A 19,143-nucleotide genomic window follows, 5' to 3' on the forward strand; every position below is an offset into this window, starting at 1 on the left:
TTTAATATCTTAATTTATGGTTTAGTTATTACCCTTTATAGGTTTTCGGTTTTCGCTATTTTGTAGGCGTTTCAGTGGGCCAGTTTTGCCTCGAAGATGGGCAACCTTGGAACCTTCTTATGGAGCCAAGATATACATGTACCAAGTTTCATCATGATATCTCAATTTTTACTCAAGTTACAGCTTGCACGGACGGACGGGCGGACAGACAGACATCCGGATTTCAACTCTACTCGTCACCCTGATCACTTTGGTATATATAACCCTATATCTGACGCTTTTAGTTTTAGAACTTACAAACAACCGTTATGTGAACAAAACTATAATACTGTCCTTAGCAACTTTGTTGCGAGAGTATAAAACTTGTTACACTTGAATGTTTTTAAGCATGCATGTCCGCTTTCGCACGTAACATTTTACATCACTTATTGTTTCATTATTTCCTCTAACTCTTAGCCACATGTAAAAAAATACGAAAATACTATTCCAAATATATCTGCTTTAACTGAAGTCTTATATCTTTCTAAACTGTAACCTTAAATATAAAAAAAAATTTACTTTCTCAGTATGTTATTCGTCCCTAGTCGACAGATACTGAAGGCTCCACAGACTTTTGAATAAAACGCGGAAACCAAGCCATTGTGAGCTACACATGTAACAAAACAAACATATGAGCCTCGCTAAACCCGGGCTTTACGTACATATGCCAAATTATGGGCAACAGGAATACATGCCTACATACCTTTATTAACGTGACCCAGTATTGATGTAGGAATCTGACGTACAAATTACTGTATATATAATCAAACAATATGTACATACATATTCCATTTTTCTAATATATATGTATACATACATATGTATATTTTAAGTTGGGTTATTTGAGAACTTTCAATACAAAMTGTATTTAGCATGAATTCTTTTCTACCACACATTAAATAGCAAACATATACGTATATACGTATATAAATGGGTATGGGCAATAAATACATATGTATRTGCTGTACGTGTCCGACTAAGGCTTGAATTCATTACACAACCGGCGACCACACTTTGCTGAGCGTAATTTGAGACTTTCGAAAGGTGTTGCGCATACCGAGCGAGCACTTTCCAATGAATACGTGTAAGAGCGAACAATCGACGCTACTTCAAGACCAAAGAGTATATAGAAGATCTCATTGTATCAGACGTAATATATTGTGCAAAATAAGCCAAGCTGTCAGCAAGATTGTTTTATAAACTATTATTTCTATATGGTAAATGCCTACATGCATATGTAAAAAACTTTCAAGGTAAAACAGGAAATATCAGCATTACACGTTAAGTTATTTTATTTGAAGAATCGAGAGTTCTATAAATTTATTTGCACAAAGCTAATAACGGTTTATTTAGGGTTTTACTTAAGGTGGCAGATACCTTTAGTRCCGTCAAAACAGGTATTTTTTYCAATTTTATTATGGAAGAAAAAAACAGATGAAATCCGATTTTTTTGCATATAGGTTCTAGGACCTATTTCTTCGAAAATATTCAGGACTATATTTTTGAATAGTTTTTCAATTGARTAGAGCGGAATTTTTTTTTTAGTTTTTGAAAATTCTAAAGGTATCGCCCCCCTTAATCCTCTGAAGGATCATCAACTCAACTACATAAAAACATAGGAAAGTCTGACKTCGATTTATCTCAATTTTAAGTGATGGAATAATAGTTTATAAAGATTAAGATGATGTTAGAACTAATCACCAGTTAAATTGACAGAAACAGCTGTGTGTGATAAATACAGTAATTTTATACGTTTTTCACGATCATAATATACTATAAAGAAGTTTTTTTAAACACATCAATTTTCGTTTTTACGAATACCCACAAGTATGTGTATACATACATACATATAAATAATGAACGGTTTTAACTTTAAATAATTTTAACAAATTTTTATTTTGCATGAATACGTATCCATATGTATTATATTTAAAAAAATTCGTAGCAAAAACATACAAACATGTATGTATGTATGTACATCTATTAAACACACTCGTATGTGTGTATATTTATGTAAACACTCGTGTATCTACATCTGCATAGAAAACAAAAAATTTTAAATTTAATGCAGACTTGGCTTAAAATTGTGGCAGCGGGAATGCAATGGAGTTGGGCTCGAGTTGCGACTGACGGGAGAGCAGCTCGTCGCGTCCGACTACAACGGTAGTGTGCAAGTGAATAGCTCGGAAATTGCGAAAAAAAGAAATTTGCTCACATGTCTACGGAGACTCACACAAGCTCGGATTCAATCTTACTCGCCGTTCGCCGCTTATATACATACTTATATTTATTTTTATCCATCCATATGTGAGAAAGCTCGTATTTATATAAGTGACTTTTCATTCGCCGGATGGTGTGTTATTCCATTCCATGTCTGGCGTATGCCCACTATTACTCACATATTGAGCTCGGCATATGTATGTATGTACTTATATGTAMATAACTATGTGTGTATAGTTGAAATTTGTACTATTTATCAATTTTCGCATGAGCATGCTGGTGTTAGTGAGTACGGTACGTGCATCTGTTTTGCTCCGCCGCATGACTCATTTTCCATTACCACACCACACCATCCAATAAACAATCTGCCTTTTTCATGTTTTGACGTTCCCTCGCTGCTACTCGGCTGATTGCTCGACTGAACGACGAGTGCATTTCTTCATTCGTTTTGTTCAAATTGTAATTAAATTAATTTCTTACTGCAATAACTACGATCATACATACATACATGTGTGAATTTATTCAGTACATACTTTAGTTCTCGACTAAATACGAATGGAATTGTACATATTCACTTATTTGCTTTCATACACTTGTTTGTATGTCCACCTATGCCATTATACATACATACATATGTACAAATTTAAGTATTTGAGTACGTGTAAGTTTTTGTAAATACATTATCAAATAGTAGTCATATCCATATGAGATTTTATGATATTGGTAAATAAACGTACATAAGTGTGTGTGAAAGACCGCTGATTGTAATCCAGTGAGGTCTAAAGTGCCTTTTACGATCAAAAAATAAGTTGTTTGTCTACGGAAATTGGTTGTCGGTAGAAATATGTAACTGCAATTAACTAATATATATGAAATATCTTTTTTTTTTAAATTTATTTGCAGAAATTAGGATTCTTTAATATTCTGGCAGGGAATCAGGTTATGAGGTGCTTATGAAACAAAAATCCATCAATAACATAATCAATGAATAAAAAATACAAAAATAATAGTACATAACCGGTACTAAGGAGTAATTTGAAGCTGGTTAAACGAAACTGGATTATTAACTTTAATAACCCCACTATACTAGCATGACTATGTACTAAATATATGTATGCCCGATAAAAATCTGTTGATGAGGTCCACATAAATAGTATACTATATGTATGTATGCACATACATATGTATTTCTTACAATATATTTTTGCCGCTTTCGGGAAATAGCCAACACAAAATGTCGAATTTCGGTTGTGGAAGAAAATAAACATTACGCCATGAAGGCACACACAAACATATACCGGTAAGGTACGGAAAAAAATTGTTTACCAAACGAGTATCCATCAGATACTTACTTGCCGAAATACATACAATATAATGAAACTACTATAGCGAAATAGCATCAGCAGAGAACGGCGATAACATGAACAGCGGCAGCAGAGGCAACAAAAAGCAATTACCGTGAATTGTGTATGCTAAGGCAGAAATGGAAAATAAATAGTATCTGCGAAATAACTCGAAATCAAGAAAAACAAAACGGTGACGATGAAACCTACACGAAAACAAACGAGAACTAACACATTCACGGCCGAACAGCCTACAAAAAAAGGTAAACACGCACACAGCTACCATGCAAATAGATCGATTGAGGAACGGACGGACGACAGACGGTCGCTAGGGCCGAATAACAGACGTTCGGTTGGCGGGCAACAGACAGGCAGACAACCGAACCATGACGTGTAGAAATAACCTGAAACGCAACTAAAATTACTACAAACAAACAAAGAGGCGAGCAAATTGTAGCTGCTTCTTTGTATCTCGCAGTTACGCGCAGGCATAACACATCAGCGCAGCCATCGACAGCAGGCAGAAAGCAACCAACAGCCCGCCACAGAAACTATGAGAGCCAGAGCTAAAACGCCAAGCTGCTTTGGCTGTAGCAAATCGCAAATGGATTTATACAAAACAACATTGTCGTCGTTGCGATGTTGYCACATTTCACRCAGCGTATTGTTGTAGAAGCGCACCAACCACCGCTACTACCACCTTTGATTTCATACTACCTACGAATGCGAACACACGCACGAGACACTTATTCGTATTTGCCCGAATTGTACTTTGGCACATGAGCGTTCGTGCGTTGCTACTGCCTCGCTGAGTATGCACTCTTTGCCTGTTCCGATTCCAACAACGTTTGATGACAATTACCTACTCGACGAACGTGTTAGTGTGTGTGCTTGTATTTGTTGTTTTATGTTTGTTTTTATTTCTTGACTGGCTTGTTGGTTGGTTGCTTGGTGAATCGTTTAGTTGCCGTCGGCTTCATTTGGAAATGTGACTGTAGTCACCAAAGTGAAAAGGCGGGCTGACAACAAAACAAAAAGAAAACAGCAACAACAACTTACCTCCAAGTTTCAGATAGTCTCAGCGGCAACATCGCCGGCCGTTGCTTTTCTACTCCTGGGAGTTATTTTCGTTATTCATGTGACGCAGCCATACAAACACACACACACTGATGTGTGTGAACGTAAGCATGTATTTGTAGATTGGATAGGTTCACACAAAATGCACAAAACGACTTCAGCCATATGAAAGWCTGAAGAAGGTCAGAAGAAGCGAAAAGAGGCCCACAGCAGGCAATGAGTTTCTACTGGAAAACATAAACAGGGTTTTATATTAAAAGCTGAAAAATTCGCGGCAGCGTGAGACGTCAGTTACCACTCGGTCGTTTCTTCAGAACATATGCATGTGCATACATGAATGTGTATGTATGAGTTTATACAGGAAGTCCAACTTCTAGCAATACCGCTTTATAAATATAATAAGCATAAATGCAGCTATGTATGTATGTGTCAAACAATTTTTATGAATGTAGATATCCATGTATGTATGCATTTGTGTATATTTTCTTTCTCGTCTTGTCAGCTGCTGTGATACTCCTGACTAGCGCCCGCTTCTGTGTACATACTATGTTCTCTTACGCAAAACAACTGTTTTGTGGCCATTCCTTCTGATGGCTATGATATCGATGAATATTACACAGAAAGGGGTGAAATTGGTGTTCGGAACTTATTTGAATGAATGAACGCCTGCTTTTGGAATTGTGTTCGATAACAGATGGATTCGTCACCAGTTTGTATTTACTATCCTGTCACTCCTTAATTATAGTATGTGCAAATCTACTATGTAAGTAAGCACAATTATCTAAGGAATTTTTGGGTTAAGTTGATTTTTCACAAAATAGACCGACCTTTTTGTTGAAAATTAAAAAGAATTAGGAAAAATAATACACAATCGTGCATAAACTTCCAACCTCACTTCTTCAACCCTATAGTTCCTAAGGATGCTCTATAACTAGTATAATGTTGCATTGGGGAGATTAAAATACATAGCCAAAAATTTTTATTTACAGCTACAGATTTCTAAACTTACCGTTTTAAGTGTTCTCTGCCTTTTGTATCCTCACGTAATCTCGCTTCGGGTATTTGACCAAAACAAATTTTTCGGGTTTCTTCACGTACCATTTTGTTTATAAAACTTCATGGAGGCGACTTGTTTTAAGAGGGGCGCGCTCCACCCCATTCACTTTGAAGGACGACTGAATATCCTTATCGTTTATTATTTTTCCGAAAAGCCGTCGATAGAATACGAATAAGCTGGGTTTAATGTGTTATAAGCACTTACACCACATGCACATTTACTGTAAGAAAAAGAGATGCAATTGTTTAATGTATATATTTTTTATTTCCAAGTACATAAATATGTAATTTTCTTATTAAGTGTAAATTTTGTAAGATTCGATATATTGTATGAAATTTGCTATTCTAAATAATATTATATAAAAAGACATGTTTCACCAACCAAACAACATTATCGTTTAAAATCCATACATATATTTGAGGTTACTATCGTTAATAGAGAAACTTTATAATAGATAGACAATTGATTATACAGATAATGTGTAAAAGATATGAATATACATACATACATACAAAATTCTAAAAAATTCCTCGTTTTTTAATAGCCACGTATAGAAATGTAAGGAACTGTTACAAGTAAACAAAAGGCATATGCATGAGCATAAAAAATCTTATGATGTACAGTTGTTCACACAATCTCAGATATTATTAGTTCTTTTTTAAAAAAAAAATACGCATATATACCTATTCCACAACCTAGTATTGTAAAAAACTTTAAATTAAAACTATCGCAAAGTAGTTAAATTGTCCTATGATAACTTGGAAATCTCGAGAAATAATCATTGATTTTTGAATAACTAGAACTAAACGGCTAGAATTCGGTAAAGTCCCTGTTAACAAATCGTTAAAAGTTTGGGAAACTGGATATACATATGTACATATGTATGTGTCAAAAAATGTATGGCAGAGTCATAGAAAATTCGAGTCATAATTCACGTTTTGGGACTATCAAACAATTCAAATCGTCACATCACATACATACATACGTATGTAAGTTACATTATATTCACCTAGGAAACAGATAGCTTTAAGCGTGAAATAAGTTAGCCTTGGAGGGAAACATTCGTAGATTACACACACAAAATAATAGATATGCCATGACAAATACATATTATTAGTTAATAACAGGCTACAGATACAAGGTTTCCTATCCTTAATAATTATTAATCATTAATAAACTCTGGGTGTGAAGAAAAATAAAAAAGTATTCGGAGACTTTGTTAATTAATAAATATAAATATATAAAATATTAATAGGCTCAGTATAGAAGTTGGTATTAATATATTAATAAACATTACAATCCTGTAAGTAACTGTAGGTACATACATAAACAGTCATACACATTTATTTCTTTATGGCCGCTGGTAAGTAAACAATTATAAGAAAAATGTGATTATATATACATATGTACGTGTGTATATGTATATACATACATGTGCCTTTGCATATTTTTCTAGCCCGCAATCGACCGACCATCAACTTCTTACTCTAATTTGTACGAAGAGCTACCTACCAACGTGCTTTTATGACAGCAGTATGTGTATATGCATATGTATGTGCTCATGTATAATATAAATATATAACTGCTTGTGTACTCACATGCCTAAAATGTGAGAAGCACGAACAAAACATGACCAAATGTTGAAAATTCCATATAACATTTTATTGTGACCGTTCAGTTGGTTGTTTTGTAGATACAAACCCACACATACTTTAATTTAGCTAAATTGGCTTGAGTTTGTGTGCGCGTWTGTGTATATGTTTGTATATAAATATACTCGGCTCGTATACAATTAACGGAAACTGGAAATGTGGCAACAACGTACGCACACAAAAGCAATGTTAAAGCAGCACAATAGATCAGGGCAAACAGCACCGATAGCAGCGTCTACTGCTGCGACTGCTGCAGGCACAGCGAAAGCAGCAAGAGCCGAACGTACATATAATACCAAATGAGTGAATAGAGAAAAAAAGAAACAAGTCGACGAAAACTGACAACATGGCGAAATGTTTTCTTAATACGAGTATATAATTGACTAGATGATGTTTGCGCCCGGGAGGGGGTAATAAGTGGTAAAACTTGCTGAGTATGCGCGAAAGAAGAGGAGAGAATTTTCGATTTATTTACATAGCAGTGTAGATATGTGTGTATACGTATGTATTAATGGGACTGTGTGCATGGCAATGAAGTTGATGAGTTGGTTGCCGTTTTGTAAATTTTGGTTCTATTATATTGTTCTTGGTTCTTTTATTGCACTAGTGTGCAAAGAAGAAAAGGGTAGTAGAAAAACAGAGAATATGCGATGTAGACAATAGTTTTAAATGCTAGAACGAGAGAGTCGATCAAAATAAGTGCTTTTAACTTTCATACGAACACGCGTATATATACAYACATACATATCATGAATACATTAAATGAATGCATAAACTCTTATAAAAATGTTTGTATGATTTGTTTAGGTAAAGATACAATACGCACGGTTTTTGTCACTTACACAGGGTGTCCCATAGGTGACATTTTCTGAAAATTGACGATTGAACATGTGGGTATGTGTGTTGTTAGACTCTCATTTGATGGGAATTCATGGTAAAGATTTACATAAAATTTGAGCTGTTACAAATATGGACATATGTGTATATAAATACAATTGTGTATGAGCGCATACAAATATAAATTTGGTGTTATTTTTCCTTATAGCGGCTATTGTTGCAATGTCGGGCTAAGCCTTTGTAGGGTTGCCGATTCCTCTTAAACTACTTTTCCACACATATATGTACATATAAATCTGTATATACCTCCAACCACATGCAAAGAAACATATATGTATGTTCCTCATACGTACATATGTACATAAGTACATACATATATGAGAATAGAATAATAACACAATCACACACACGATTGCTAGCAAATTAAGTAAGAAATCTTATTTTATTTGTAACGCAGTCTCCTACCTACAAATATACATATATGTATGTATACTCATTCAAATGTTCCTAACTACTTCTAACGATTTAGAAGTGAATGTTGCCTACTACTTTGGACAGAAAAGCAAATTAATATACATACATATAAAGGGTTGCGTCATTAAAAACAGAAATTTTATCCTTTATAGAAGATATATAGTATCATTTGCCCTAGGCCCTCGTATTTGTGTTTGTTGCTATTTAGTCAAAATCCTGACTGAGACTTATAAATATAATACATACATACAAGCATACATACTGATGTACATACATACATATATGGGAGATGGGAAGGTCRATTTTTATTTTTAGCTGAAAGAAAAACATACATATTTTGTATTTTTATAAATAAATACATTCATGAGAAACACAAAATGATTTTTGTTTTGTTTATTTATTGGATTGAACAAAAAGTTGCGAATTTGGCCCCTTTTTTCCGACAGAAAAAAGGAAGATTTCAAGATATCTTCAAAACTCTTCCTTAAAGATTGGAAACCGTTTTGAAAATAAAGGCTCTGAGAAAAACGCCTTTAAACCGTAATAATTTGAATTTCGATTTGAGAGAATGTTTATTACGGTGTATGCTAACTGATAATGCAACAAAAAATATTAATTTTTCGAAAATTTCACACTGAGACGATCCCTCAACCCTCAAAAAAGGTGTGATCGGATGGGAGATTCTCTGCCACGCAGATGTGCTGAAGTAACAAAAGTAATATATTGTTGTTAATTTGTTAATTTTTTCTTTAGTTTTTGTTTTTTGCGTTTTTTTTTTTTTTTGTTAGTCTCCTATTATTCTGAACACAGTTGGTCCTACATTATTTTATCAATATTCAGGATGTCTCTATATTTTACCTTTGATTTTAACTTTTCATTTAATGCCAATTAATACTCCTGGAATGACATAGCATAGTTCTCTAACTTATTTGAGGTAGTTTAAACCCTTAACAGGGAAGGCAACGTCAGATACCCTATGCAATATATGTATAAATGCATACATATGTACATATACATATATCAGTATGACGAACTGGGGTGAATTTTAGAAAAGCATCCAGCGATTTCGGTGTTAAAAAATAATTGCAAGCAAACAAACAAAACAAATTAAATCCCAGTGACGAGCTTCGTTGATTTAGCCATGTCCGTGTGTCTACACGCCTGCCTGTATATACGAACTAGTATATCAGTTCTTGAGATATCAATCTGAAAATCACACGCCCTTTTCTCTCCCAGAATTTGTAAATTTTTTGTACAAATATAAATAATTATGATGCACTGTGTATATTATAAGAACAATTCGCAACTTTTTGTTCAATCCAATAAATAAACAAAAATCATTTTGTGTTTCTCATGAATGTATTTATTTATAAAAAAATCGGACCGATTAGTTAATATCAACGCTGTCTCTTATACACATCTAGATGTGTATAAGAGACAGGTGTATATTATAAGAACAATTCGCAACTTTTTGTTCAATCCAATAAATAAACAAAAATCATTTTGTGTTTCTCATGAATGTATTTATTTATAAAAAAATCGGACCGATTAGTTAATATCAACGTTATCCATATTGCATTAAAAATTTTTATTTTTTATAACTTGCGTTGAAAATTGATTCATTCAATTTTATAGATTACGTGTAATTATTTACATATCTACATCCATATGTATGCATATACAGTGTATATGTCAATGCATTTTAAAGACAACAGTGCGGCAGACATTAGTTGTTATTTTCATATAATATATAATTATTTTATTATATATAAAACCAGCGCCGTTTGTCACTACTGGCCGCAAGTATCTATTAGCCCTGTTGGTGTTATTGCATTTAGCCTCTACCTCCGAGAAATGGCAGCAATGTGGGAGTTCTATTGCACATATATACTATCATTTAATACATACTCTTATTATCATATGTATAAGAGCTCTTATACATACATACATACATACATATGTACATATAAAGATATTATGGATTCTTGCTTTTATCTGTTCAAGCTCTGTCTCTTATACACATCTAGATGTGTATAAGAGACAGCTATTGCACATATATACTATCATTTAATACATACTCTTATTATCATATGTATAAGAGCTCTTATACATACATACATACATACATATGTACATATAAAGATATTATGGATTCTTGCTTTTATCTGTTCAAGCTTATGCCCAGAAATCCTTAAAGCCCCGGACAATGTCGCCGTTGACGTTATCGTCGACGTTATATAAAATACGATTGCTTAAAAAAACTGAATAAATAAGAGCTCTGTTTTTTTATTTCGCTTTACGTTGCTGTTTTGTTGTGCGCAGACTCGTCAAAGCAACTCATATAGGTACATACATACATACATACATATGTATGTCCATGCAGAAATAAACCTGCTCCAAAAATACAAAAACACCAGCACAGTGAAAACATTCGTTTTTTGAGGATGCAACGCGGGTGTTGAGAAGTGCAGAAAGGATCCAGTAAATTATTATGTACAATATATATACATGTGTATGTTCGTTTATTCCAGTTTTAGCCCAAGACTTGTACATACGAATGTATGGATGTATAAAAACTGGACGAACTAACAAGTGAGCTAAATTTCCGGCAGTCTGACTAGCTTCAGCCGCATGCATTGCACGGTTTCGAATTCGTGTTGTCTGCCCACTTGCATCATTATCCCGGCCCCACTTGTACATATACATACATGTTCACATAAATAATAAATGTAGTATGTACTATTGATGTTTGCCTCTGTGGAAACAGTGCAGGTTCCAAGCATCATCTGCAACCCAGCCGATCACATAAGCACACCCACACAGCAGCACGAAAGAAAATGCACCGTCCGTGTCCCACTGCACATTTCGTCACACTCATACTGTTGTAGAAATATCATTATACATACATGCGTTTAAACTTACATACATACGAGTATGTGGATGTAGGAAACCATGCAAGTGCTCACAAGTTTTCAAAATACCCCACATTGCATGGAAAAACAACACATGGACCATGTAAATATTTACACATACATATATGTATAAACAGTAAACGCAAACACATATGCTATTTATGTACGTTTATAAGTACTTTTATATAAGAGTTTATATACTTTCTTGGTGTTGTTCAAGTGGATTGGCCGAAGTATGGAAGGTGCTATAGCAGCGACAAGGAACATTTACACACATACACCGCACAAAAATATAAACGCTCGGTTGTGGGGCCGTATACTCAACCATTAACTTCCATATAGCATACCATAAATAGGTGTATATTTTCATGTAGAAGTGAGTTACAACACACCTACATACATACGTACAATGTTATCTTTATGTGTAGTTGCAATAGTTCATAAGCCGCGGTAAGGTATTTAACATGAGCTGTTGGCTGGCCAAGTAAGTACACTAAGTTTATCTACCATAGGTSTGATCAGCAATCGTGCGGCGGCGGGGGTTAAAATAACCACTTTATTCTCTTTCTCTCAGTATTAAGCACTTGGGGTCCATTATATTCACATATGCAAACGCCACAGCGAACAATCACACTCACATCGATATGCCCAAACACATGCTCACACAATTCCGTCACATCAATCGAAGACCAAGCAAAAGTTACTTTTCTTCTCTTGGCCTCTTCGACCCCCTACGCATATATGTATGCAATTTATATACGAAAATGTAAATGTATTTTAGGTGTTTTTTTCTGACTTTAAAACTCGGCGCTGGCTGGTTTCATTATTGAGTTGTTTTAGCGCTGCCGGCGCAGTTGGGGCCGAGCGCGAGCGCCTACACTCRTGGACTTGCTTTCTCTGCCATTTAGTCGCGTTTAATGCGCATTGGGGTGCGGTTGTTAGCGCGAACGTTAGGAGATTCTTTAGTGTTTCGATCGAATYGATGGAGATTTCTCTATGTTCAACATACATATGTATATACAAATATTAGCATTTTAATTATCGAGAACTACATACATATATAATTTGTTCGTTCCTTTATTTCACTTATTTTTACACTTGCACTTCACCAAATGAAATTTTTTTTTATGTTATTCCACAATTTTACATAATTAAAAAAAGTTTTAAAACCATGTACATTCATACGTTTTTACACTAAGGTTTTGTTACGTAACGCGATAAATTTGTTGATTGAGTTTAGAACTCATTTCAGCAGAATTAATTTCACAAATTAAAATTGTATGCACATTGAATTCAAATTACTCACTTGTGCACATCCAAACCAATATATGTAGCTGTTTGTAGGCGCTATCGATATGTACCTACATATGATTAAATAAATATTATCTTAAAAATTACCAAAAAATAAATTATGTCTCATTTCAGAAAAAAATAAAATAATAAATCCAGATCAAGAATCTATATAGATAAGGACATGCCATTTCGAGATATTTGCATTCAAAGTTAAAAATTTCAACTATTTAAAGAAAGTATTTTTCGATTTAAAATGTATTTCAAGTTTATAATTTTCAGTTTGATATCCCCCCCAACATTTCAACAATTCGTTTGAAAACATTTTATTAGTTTTTATTCGATATTTAACTTATTGTTGAATTAATTATTAGTACATTTAGCAAACGAACAAAAAATAAAATAAAAGAAAGATTATGGACAGAAAGATTTTCCTTTCTCTTGAGAAACTTTGGTAAGGGATGGACTTGAGTTATTTTTTTGAAGCGCGACCGAAGACCTCCAAATGGATTTCTACGCAAAAAGAAATGTGTTATTTATTTTCTTCTACTAGGGTAAAATCTGTTTTCTTTATTAATTTCGGTGCATWTACAAAAGTTTTCGGCTATTGGTCAGTTTATTGTTTACTTAGGTTAATGTGTAAATAAATAAAATTCAACAACAAGTTAAATATTGAATGAAAGCTACGGTGTACAAACTAATTAGTCAAGTGGTAGAGATCATAAAAGTGAAAAATATATAAAATACTAATACGGAATTCTAAATACGACACAAATGTCTTGTACTAGAATACATATGAACAGAACATTCATTTATTTTATTCTCTATCGCTCATTGACATTTTATCTTCAAACATTTTCTTCTCTTCCWTAGACCTTAAATAGTTTTTGAACTTTGAGTTCATAGTCTCTGAGGCGAAGTTTTTCAAAATGATCCGTAGAACATTTTCCATTTACGCGACTTAAGCTAAAAAAATTGATTCGCTCTAAAGTAACTACATGAACGTAATGAAAAAAATTGAAAATTTAACTATCCGAATCCCAAATTTTCCTTTTTCACGATTTTATTGAACACACATCGTATGTTAAAGGAACATTTAAAGCAATACAAATGTAAGAATAAGCATATCCCATAGGTTTAATCAGAATTACATAAAGGACAACGTCCGGTGTGTTTTACGTGAATACCTGCCATTGATGATCAAAACAATCCCTTGATAAAGCAAGTTTTAGAGCAAGTATTATTTGGTTCCAATTGGTAAGGTGGAATGTACACCATTTCCACCTTTGTCGGGTTCGAGGCCGATATAAAACCTCTACRATGTTGTGGGTCCGGCACCCGGCCGCAATGCGACTAATATTTAATTACGTATACTATGTATAAAAGAGGTCACTGGAGCATTTCAACTATTGGACGAAAATTTTTTAACATGTTCGGTGGACACCAAAAAAAGTAGGGATTAAGGGATTATAAGTGAATAGATGGTACAACAAAGTTTGCTTCATTATTCTTACATCTTACAACGTTGTTGCTTTGGACAGAAATAATGCTCAAAAATGGATATTTTCAGGATCATCAAAATCTATAAATACTTTATATATGTATATGCACATATAACTTAAGTACATTAGTTCATAAATTTTTGGTCCCCAAAGATTTGGGTAGATAAAAGAGATACATACATTTAATATGCATTCACCTTCGACCATTATGTTAGTCGAATGCAACACACTTAGTAGTGCATTCGGGACTTATTGTATACAATGAGTAAAGTGCACACTGCCATGCATTTATATACCAACTTAGATGTACATATTTACGTATGTGGGTATATACTCATGAAGATGCAATAAATACATACATACATATGTATTTTATGGATAAATAACCACGGTGACAACAAAAATACATAACCGATGTGATACGAGCATTATATAAATTTACGTAAATAGTATGTATGTATGTACATAAAACCATATACATGCAAGTGTTTTGTATATTTAACCATAGAGGAGATTTACGCAACAAACACACCCTCACAATGAAATGGACATTGGTGGCGCTTCTGCGACAAAAGCTTTTGGCAGGCGTTCTTTACGGATTCGCGTCCAGGCACTATCAGCGTGTAATTCTACGACTAACTCCTGGCCACGACAATCCCCCTTGAATGATTTTTGCCTGCGTCAGCGTCGACATTTATCTCCAGTCGTCGTTTTGTGGAAGAGAGAGCACCCTACAATTCGAACATAAATCGGTTGCAGCAYGCTGCAGTGCATAAACGCATTACCAATACACATATGTACATATGTATATTAAGCAAAGTGGCGTTAAAGTACGCAAATTGTCCCGAGTCCGAACTAACATTTTGAAAACTTTGCCACGGCAGCATAAACTCAAGCAGCAAGACGAGCGTTGTCGAGCGGCGAGAAACGAATGCTCGACGCTGCGTACGGCAGCCATTTCATGGCACAAATTAAGCAATCTCAAAACGCTTGAATACGTGACCAATGTTGAATATGTAGTTGTAAGAAATCGTTTCATTTTTCGGTACCTTTCTCTCCTGATCCGGTTTTTGGCTCTCAGAGCACAAACCAGGCTATGCGTTCCATTTGTTCAAAAATGCCAGTTTCTAGGAAATAACGACTTTTGCTGCACTGCAGTAAAATTGAATAGCAAAACAGAGTGCAAAGCGGTTTAACGTTGTGAAACGAATTCGCTATGTACCTCCATATGTACATGTATATGTGTGTATGTGCCGCTGCCGTTAAAGCTGCCAAAAACATTCATAACACACTCGATATCTCGTTTCTACGACCGAAACCTCTCGTGCGGTACCAAATGCTCGCTCCCTCTCGCACTTGACGTTGCATTTGTAGCGCTGTCGCGGTGAGCAGCTACAGCTCTTTGGGCTGTGACGCGCAAAGCCACACAACCAACAAACCCATTCAAAGCGGATATGCCTATATACCATACATTTAAATATATACATACTCATGTTTGTGTGCATTGAATTTCAGCAACTGCGTTCTATTTGTTATTGCCTGTTCATGCCGACTAACTGCCTATTGCATTGTGGCTGTTGCTGCTGCTGCTTTGTGTAGTTCTCGGTGTAGCGACAAGCTCTCTTCAGGCGAGACACACACACACACACACACACACACACACACAAGTATAGAATTCATGGCATTTCTGTCGCACTTTCAACTACTGCATCAGTGCATCTCTCTCGATTTCGTGTAAAAAGCAGATGATGCGTGTGTGTGTGTATCATGTGCCTGACATGATGTATTCGAGTACAAATAGCAGAGTTGGGGACCATCATCGTGGTCGTGCACACCGTATCCATGAGGTGCTCACTGTAGTTTGTAGATGTTTGCACTTAACAATTGTGTAAGTATGCGAGAGCTAATGTGGTACCCAATTCATGGTTCTAGAGCTCCGACCTCAGATGACTGCTGCCCCCCTACCACTTAGCTGGTTTTTATTCTTATTTCTAGATGGACTGCCTAAGTTTAAAGCTAAATCTGGTGAAATTCTTTGGTTGTCCGCTTTCAATCGCTGGCGCGTTCGAAATCTATGCATTCACACACATACATGTACAAATGTTAATGGGAGTTTCATTCTTTTTGTTGAACGTTAGTTAACTTATTCATCTCAGCGCTTCGTCATTGTCTGCGCACACAACGAATATTTCACTAATACATGTACCGTCCTTAAATATTTTTCCCGAATCGCATTAGCAGAGCCCTTTTACGAACTTTGTAAGGGACCATAGCCGAGTTTAAGTTGATGTACTGAGGAACCATTCTAAGTTTCCGCATGTTGGAAAGAAGCCCAAAACCAATAGAAATGACGCAGTATCTTTTCAAAAGTTTAGACCGATAATTAATATCATACAACTAAATTTAATAAAACACATGTACCTGCACATACATACATGAGTATGTTCAATTTCGCATATATAGTGCTACAATTACAAAGCTATTAACTGATAAAAGTCATAGTGGAATGTTTGATAATTTAATCGTCTGTCCAAAATTAAATCACAGCAAGTACCCTCATGTATTATACTAMACATTATCTAAACCTTTATTGAAATTCGGTTTATTACTAACACTCCCATATAGTGACTTGGATTTAAATTTCTTACCCGTAATTGAATGTATTATGCTTTAATCTTGTTTATTTCCTCACAATTTTCCATATGCACGGCTTTTTAATCAAAATATCAACTTAAATCGCATTCTTTAAACTCTAACATAAATTTTCTTATAAATTTATTTCCTCCACTTTCGATATTTTCTATTTACGTGATTATTCGAAGCATTGGCGGAATGGATTAAAATGTTTTCAAACGCTGAAAATTGAAAAWAATAATAATAATTAATTAGCGAATAGAGAAAATACTAAAAATATGTATACATTGGTATACATAGATAGATATATTCATATAGTTGAAAATTTCATATATAAGAAATTTTAAAGAGTTATACACTAAGTTATTATACTAATTTCAAGGAAATTAAAAATTGTACTTATTTGCATTATTTTCTAGTGAAATAAAAACTAATTCATAATTCTATACAAATTATTGCATTAACTCGTTAAAGTGGAATTTGAGATATTAAACCACTTTAAGTTTATAAAGGATTTTGATAGCGTAGCACCTAAATTGGTTGGAATATCAATCAGAAAGCAACTTTTAACTAAAATTCTTTTATGTAACTGTTGATTCGTAGGTAAAGCACTTATCAATGAATTTAAGTGGCATACACTAGATATATGCATCAGGAAATAATTACAGTAATAGTTAAGCTCAGGAATTATTAAAAAAAATTGATTTTTCATGATCAATTTCTAAAGGCAATAATATACAATATTTGACGTGTTTTTAAATATGTACATATGTATGTATACATGTACATATGTATATTTGGAATGTTTTTGTGTATACCTTTAAAACACTTACTGGTTTAGTAGATTTTAACATTCCGCATGGACTGTTTCTGAAATAATAGATAATTTCGAAAAACCTCCATGTATTGATTAAACTGTGATTTGATTATTTTCCGTGAATCTGATACTTTTAGAATTATTTATGCTCTTGTTTTATTTTTATATTGTTAATTTGTTGTGCACAATTGATCAGGAATTTTTTTTTTCTTTTTTTTTTTTTGATATTTTCGTATTTTATTTGTATTGCTTATGAACTTCGTATTTTCATTTTCTTTTGCTCTAAAAACAATTACTCTTTCTTCCAAGTGATCACTGTTGAAATGGAAAAGATAAACAAATTATTAATATATGTTATAAACACTTCACACTTGTAAAGGGCATATACATATATGACCAAAACAATATAAAATTTTTTTTTGTAAGTTCCGTATGATATTTGCTTCTGCTTAATTTTTGCTGAACTCATAAATATATGTATGCACTTTAAAATGCACACATACACAATCGGAATTTATATTTATTTTGAACGCATATAAGGCACAATTTTGCTGCCATTTCGTTAACATTAGCATTCAGTGCTGTGTGATGAAGAGACATTGGGGGCACATGCTATAGCGCAATAAAAATGGGCGAAATTTCGTAATTTCTTTTTGATGTTTTCTATTTTTATTTAATGCTTGTCGCGCTCAAAATACCATCTTTGTTGTTGCTATTTTTGAACACATTCGCGTCTTTTTTTTGGCATTTATTTTATTATTGCACTTTCCAATGGTCAAGCATCGGTTCGATTCACAACACGTCTCACCCCACCCCGTCAACATCAGTATACGCCTCTGGCGTTATACCGTACTGCAACGAACCGACATTGCATTTTTCGAACGAACGAGCGCACATTCATACATACAATACTTATATACATATGTAGGTATTGCAACGAATTGCGCTTTGCCGCGTCGCATCACGTCGCACCGTACCATGCCGGGTCGCATACACCCTACATTCGCATTGAACGACCGCCTTAATTTACCGTACGATTTACACATTTCACCCGTMGGTCTACCAGATACCATAGCATATTTTCATACCCAACTCTACAGACACACACTCATAGACACTATTCACCTACACAGTTATACACAAAACGGGGGGCGCGCGCGAATCAGCCGTACTTGTGAAAAATTCGTTCGGACTCGTTACGATTTCATTTGTATATATCTACATTCATAACACTTAAATGCATATATTCTTGGTGGTTTTATTTACCAAAAAATTTCAATTAATACATT

At 34.3% G+C, this 19,143-nt stretch overlaps 1 protein-coding gene across 8 annotated transcripts in view; it reads right to left on the reverse strand.

Moving 5' to 3' along the window:
• LOC108965804 (protein split ends) overlaps positions 1 to 18,071 on the reverse strand; it is a 58,291-nt gene extending 40,220 nt beyond the window's left edge. For 5 of the 8 annotated variants that reach the window (XM_018928436.1, XM_018928440.1, XM_018928441.1 and 2 more), the window contains exons 1-3: positions 17,871 to 18,071; positions 17,052 to 17,258; positions 5,689 to 5,956 (exon numbers count right to left, since the gene is read on the reverse strand). In XM_018928436.1, coding sequence (XP_018783981.1) covers positions 5,689 to 5,780 — 92 coding nt within the window. In that variant the 5' untranslated portion in view covers positions 5,781 to 5,956; positions 17,052 to 17,258; positions 17,871 to 18,071. Of the gene's footprint in view, positions 1 to 5,688; positions 5,957 to 17,051; positions 17,259 to 17,855 lie in introns of all 8 variants that reach the window. The other 3 variants (XM_018928434.1, XM_018928432.1, XM_018928435.1) reach the window with 3 other exon arrangements.
• Between the last annotated feature and the right edge of the window lie 1,072 nt (positions 18,072 to 19,143).

This window comes from Bactrocera latifrons, unplaced genomic scaffold, assembly GCF_001853355.1.
Source record: "Bactrocera latifrons isolate USDA-ARS-PBARC rearing strain unplaced genomic scaffold, ASM185335v1 scaffold_149, whole genome shotgun sequence".
Taxonomy (NCBI): domain Eukaryota; kingdom Metazoa; phylum Arthropoda; class Insecta; order Diptera; family Tephritidae; genus Bactrocera; species Bactrocera latifrons.